Here is a 5,150-nt window from a genome sequence, read left to right as displayed (position 1 = left end):
CCGCAGTGCGCCCGGGGAGGCTCGGCGCCGACCAGGCCCAGGTCGAGGGGTTTGTCCCAGCGCCGCCGCCGTCGCCGCCCACCGCGACAGGGCCGGGAGCGCGAGCTGAGGTCGCTATGGACGCGCTGAGGTCCGGTCCCGACTTTGGTGGGAATGGGGCGCCACAGTCGCGCTGGGGGGCTGGGGCTGAGCCTAGCCATGGGGTGGGGGCGGGGAGGTAGGCAGGGCCCTGGCCCTTGGCCCACCCTCTCCAGTCCCAGCTAGGCTGGGCATTTCTCTGTGATCTTGGGAAAGTCGCCAAGCCCATTGGACCTTGTGAGGACAGTGATTTATATCCCCAGCGCCCTCCAGCGTTGCCCCCTCCTCTGCTCTGGAGAGGGAGAGGATGAAGAAGACCTGGACAGGCTCAGGTGCCCTGCGCTGGGCACTGTTACTCCTCCTCTAAAGACGGGCCTATTGAAAAAGGGCAGCCCTAGAATCAGAAAGGACCGGGCTCCTTCTCCCCTCTGCCCCTGTCTGGGTGACCTTGGGCAGTTCCTTCAACCTCTCTGGACCTCCCTAGTCTCCCTAGAGGTGGTTCTGAGGTGCCAGTGAAAAAAAAAAACAGAGCTCACCTTGTGTTGAGCACCTGCTGTGTCCCATACTTCTTAGACTGCCCATGACCCTTGGAAGGAAGGACTGTTCTTGGCCAAATTTAGAGGAGGAGACTGAAGTTCAGACAAGCACAGTGACTTTCCTGACACAGTCAAAGACAGCTGGGATGGGAACCTCCACCACTACTGGGTGCTGCAAATAGCGGGTTCTGGGGAGAGGGGCAGGTCTGTAGTGCAGCTTTTCAATAACCGCAGGGGGTGTCCAGAAGCTACCGCCATGGCCGTCGGCAACATCAACGAGCTGCCCGAGAACATCCTGCTGGAGCTGTTCACCCATGTGCCTGCCCGCCAGTTGCTGCTGCGCTGCCGCCTGGTCTGTAGCCTCTGGCGAGACCTCATCGACCTGGTGACCCTCTGGAAGCGCAAGTGCCTGCGCGAGGGCTTCATCACCGAGGACTGGGACCAGCCTGTGGCCGACTGGAAGATCTTCTACTTCCTCCGTAGCCTCCACAGGAACCTCCTGCACAACCCGTGTGCTGAAGGTGGGTGAGAGGGGTCTGCGTGCCCCCAACACACACGGTAGCAGCTGACACATACTCACCACTTCCTGTAGTTAAGTCCTTTTATGCTCTCACGATAACCCTTAGAGGTGGGCAGTGTCCATGCACCCATTTTTCAGGTGGACATACTGGGGCCAAGGGTTGTGTTTCTTATTCGACTCTCACAATTATTTCTCCAGTGACCTTCCCTAGGAAAGGAACTGTTGTCCAGTGGGGACTGATTGTGCCCAAGATATAAGTTGGAGGCACATTTTTTGGATCTCATTTTCAGACTCTAGCCTGGGACTCCTAGGACTGCCCTAGAGGACATGGGCTTCTGCTTATAGAAGAGGGGACAACCCAGTCTTTCCAGCGTGGTGCCCCCACAGGCAAAACAAGGCTTCCACAGCCACTCCCTCCTTCCTTCGTCACGTTGTAACTTGTCGTGAGGACCCGGGTGGGATGGCGACCTTGTGCTCTGTTCCATGGTCAAATTCTAGTGTCAAGTGGTGACAAAACAGCTGCTGCCAGCTGTGCTCCCGCCCTCCCAGCACGTTCTTCTTGACCAGTGTTTGGCAAAACATGGCCTTCGAACCAGATGTGGCCAAGGAGTGAAGAAAAACCTTACATTTTACAAAGATTATTTAAAAAAAAAAAAGGAAGCAAGAAAAAAAACCCTGTGTGACAGAATGGCACAGGGCCCCAAAAGCTAAATATGTGCCACTCTGCAGGAGACGCTTCCCGTCCCATCCCCTTTTTTTTTTTTTGGTACCTGAGTTGAACCCAGGGACACTCACCCACTGAGCAACATCCCAGCTCTTTTTTATATTTTATTTAGAGACAGGGTCTTGCTGAGTTGCTTGGGGCCTCACTAAGTTGCTGAGGCTGGCTTTGAACTCATAATCCTCCTGCCTCAGCCTCCTGAACCACTGGGATTACAGGCGTGTGCCACTGCACCCAGTGTCTTCACATTCTTGACTGCCGTTTACAGAGATGACTAAAGCTCAGAGAGTGAAAGTAACTTGTCTGAGATCACGCAGCCTAGTATTGTTAGAGCTTGTCTGAGACCAGGGTCTGTGTGGCCCTTGACACAGAAGGGGTCTGGTGGGTTTTGCCCGGGACTCTCAATGGAAATCACTTACCTAGGCTCGGGCACAGGAAGCACCTGTGGAGGGCAGTATTGATCTGCAGTGACCTACAGCACGGGGCTGGAGGGGCTGCTGAGACCCAGGGAGAAGAGCCGGGAGGAAGGGCCTTGGGAGCAGGTGGCCACTGTCTTCCCCGCGTGGTGAATTCGGCTTTCCCACAGAGGGCTTTGAGTTCTGGAGCCTGGATGTGAACGGAGGCGATGAGTGGAAGGTGGAGGACCTTTCCAAAGACCAGCGGAAGGAGTTCCCCAATGACCAGGTCAAGAAATACTTCGTGACTTCTTATTAGTAAGATCGGGGGTCTCGGGGAGGGCGGGGAGCCCAAGTCACTTCACCCTGGGGTCTCTCCCGCCCCTGGGAGGGACAGTCCCAGCCCCGTCCCACCCTCCACCACCCCCAGCACCTGCCTCAAGTCCCAGGTGGTGGACCTCAAGGCTGAAGGGTATTGGGAGGAGCTGATGGACACCACCCGACCGGACATCCAGGTCAAGGACTGGTGAGTGCCCGGGGCGAGGGTCTGGGTGGGGCCTGCCACTCCGGCGCCCCACCCCCACCCTGCCCCTGCTCTCCCAGGCCCTCATGGGCCTCCCTCTGCCCACAGGTTCGCAGCCAGGCCAGACTGCGGGTCCAAGTACCAGCTGTGCGTCCAGCTCCTGTCCTCCGCACATGCCCCTCTGGGGACCTTCCAGCCAGACCCAGTGATGATCCAGCAGAAGAGCGACGCCCAATGGAGGGAGGTGCGTGGCCTGGTGGGCAGGGGCGGGCCCAGGGCTCCCACTTCGGGGCTCAGAGCCAGCCGCCTCCCGCCTGGGCCCATCTGCTGCCTGGACTAGTCTTCCCTCAGAAAAGGAGGAAGTCAGTGACCAAGGACGCCCTTAGACAGCAAGCTGGGCAGGGGCAGCTCCCAGGTGCAGCACTGGCCTGGCACTGGGGAGAGAAAGAAAGACACGAGATCAAACTGTCCAGAAGGGCTGCCACAGATGACCGCTCTCAGCTGTGACTGCAGAGGGTCCCCGCTCACAGCAGCGCAACCCGGGCCTTCTTGATTCCTCGGGCTCTGACCCCGTTTTACGTCCAAGAGCGCAGGTCTCCACTCAGGGTCCTGAGGGTCCCCCGTCCTGCTCGGCTTGCGTGCGTTTACCTGGACACAGTCCCGTGGTGAGCTGAGCAGCACCTGGGTCACCTAGACGGGCACCTGGGTCACCTAGACAAGCCCGGGCCCTCTGAAGCAGCCAGGTACAGAGTCCTTAGGCTTCACCAGCCTCTGTCTGTCACTGCCACTCAGCCTTCCACCCTGCTGTCACCATGGGACCAGGCACGACTGTTCCAGTCATGTGACGGACAGAGACAGGCGGTGGTCCTACAGGCTGTTGCTGGGTCCCCTGGAGCTTGCTGCAGTGTTAGAAATGCTGTCCGCACCGCCCGTGTGCTAGCCAGGGGCCGCACAGGACGCTGGCCCCTAGTAGGAGCCGCTCCCGGGCGGCCGAGGGGCTGCAGTGTTAATTCTTACTCTGTTTTTATCACTTTATTTTATTTTTTTATTTTACTTGGTGCTGAGGATTGAACCCAGCGCCTCACACACGCTAGGCGAGCGCTCTGCCCTGAGCCCCGCCCCAGCCCCAGTATCCTGTGCTTTTTAGCCTGGCCATGTGCCGGCACTGTCAGGTCCTTTGGGCCCAGTGGCCTGGGCGGGATTTTGCTGTTTGACAGATGAGGAAGGCAAGTCACAGAGAGAGGCCGTCTCCTCAGGCACAGAGCGGGGTCTGGAGCTCCTGGTCCCCAGCCCCCACCCGGCAGTGCCACTGGGGGTGGCCCTGACCTCTGGCTTCCCTCTGCCTGCCCCACCCCAGGTCTCCCACACCTTCTCCAACTACCCTCCCGGCGTCCGCTACATCTGGTTTCAGCACGGCGGCGTGGACACCCACTACTGGGCCGGCTGGTACGGCCCGAGGGTCACCAACAGCAGCATCACCATCGGGCCCCCGCTGCCCTGACGCCCCCTGGCCCCCCATCAACTGAACCCTGACTGGTAAACTGCTGTCAGAGGAGGGCTGAGTTTGGGAAGGGGAGGCGGAAGCCAGGTGTCCCCAGCCTTTCAGTGTGTCCCTGCCCCCACTCACCTCTTCTCTGTGGAGCCTCTGGATTTGGGCAGCTGTCCCATGCTGGGGGCCCGCTCCCCGCTGAGGTCCCAACCTGAACAATTGCAGGGGCGGCCTCACTGGGCCCCTCCGAGAGACGGAGCCCTGAGGGCAGGGAGCAGGGCATCCCCAGGCTTCCTGGACAGGGGTCTGCAGCTGGGACGCCGGGCCACGTCTGCCTGTACCTCTCCCTGGCCCTTTCTCCCTGGGTCCTTTGGGGGTCTTTGGAGCAGGAGCAGGCAAGACACCTGTCACATTTGTGACAGCCGTTCACAATGACAGATCTGAAAGATGACAGGTCTGAGAAGCAGAGGCAGGCTCTGCCAGCCACTTCTACCCTGTGGCCACCCCTGACCTCACTCTGCCTGCTCACCAGAGGTGGCTCGGCCACAGGCTCTGACCTGGTCTGAGGTGACAAGCCAGGCCCCAGGTAGGGTGGCTGCAGGCGGGTGTGGGCTGCCCTTACCATCACCGAAGCCCCGCAGCCAGGTGGGTACTGGGGGACAGGTGACTCAGGCCAGGTGGGGGCAAGGTTGGGACACTCGAACCTTGGATGAGTAGGGTAGATGGTTTTCAGGGACCAGCTGTCCACCTCAGCCCTGGCTACGCTCCCTACAGCTTGGAAATTATTCCAGCCCATCACTACCCCCCCAAAGTAAAACCCACCACAGCAGTGCCCCACCAAGGACAGCAGTGTCCTCCTGACCTTGCCCCCCCCCGCCCCCCGCATGC

At 59.7% G+C, this 5,150-nt stretch overlaps 1 protein-coding gene across 3 annotated transcripts; it reads left to right on the top strand.

The window, feature by feature from the left end:
• The first annotated feature begins 6 nt into the window (after positions 1 to 6).
• Fbxo44 (F-box protein 44) lies at positions 7 to 5,127 on the top strand. 3 transcript variants are annotated; one of them, XM_048783607.1, is made up of 6 exons: positions 7 to 130; positions 849 to 1,135; positions 2,442 to 2,539; positions 2,766 to 2,776; positions 2,882 to 3,017; positions 4,131 to 5,127. In XM_048783607.1, exons 1-6 carry the CDS (start codon positions 117 to 119, stop codon positions 4,272 to 4,274), a joined length of 690 nt encoding a protein of 229 aa, XP_048639564.1. In that variant the 5' UTR covers positions 7 to 116; the 3' UTR covers positions 4,275 to 5,127. The 3 variants fall into 3 exon arrangements, with proteins under 3 accessions (XP_048639564.1, XP_015356869.2, XP_015356870.2); XM_015501383.2 differs by having other exon boundaries at positions 2,442 to 2,568; positions 2,681 to 2,776; XM_015501384.2 differs by lacking the exon at positions 2,766 to 2,776.
• Positions 5,128 to 5,150: the final 23 nt, after the last annotated feature.

The sequence above is a fragment of the Marmota marmota genome, unplaced genomic scaffold, assembly GCF_001458135.2.
Source record: "Marmota marmota marmota unplaced genomic scaffold, marMar, whole genome shotgun sequence".
Lineage (NCBI taxonomy): Eukaryota > Metazoa > Chordata > Mammalia > Rodentia > Sciuridae > Marmota > Marmota marmota.
The sequence above is the reverse complement of the archived record's forward strand: the minus strand, read 5'-3'. Positions and strand labels throughout refer to the sequence as shown.

Excerpts from the sequence above, each read along its gene's own strand:
- Fbxo44 (XM_015501383.2), top strand. Across the intron at positions 1,136-2,441 it reads GCACAACCCGTGTGCTGAAG|AGGGCTTTGAGTTCTGGAGC; the intron begins GTGGGTGAGAGG and ends GCTTTCCCACAG. Across the intron at positions 3,018-4,130 it reads GCGACGCCCAATGGAGGGAG|GTCTCCCACACCTTCTCCAA; the intron begins GTGCGTGGCCTG and ends GCCCCACCCCAG.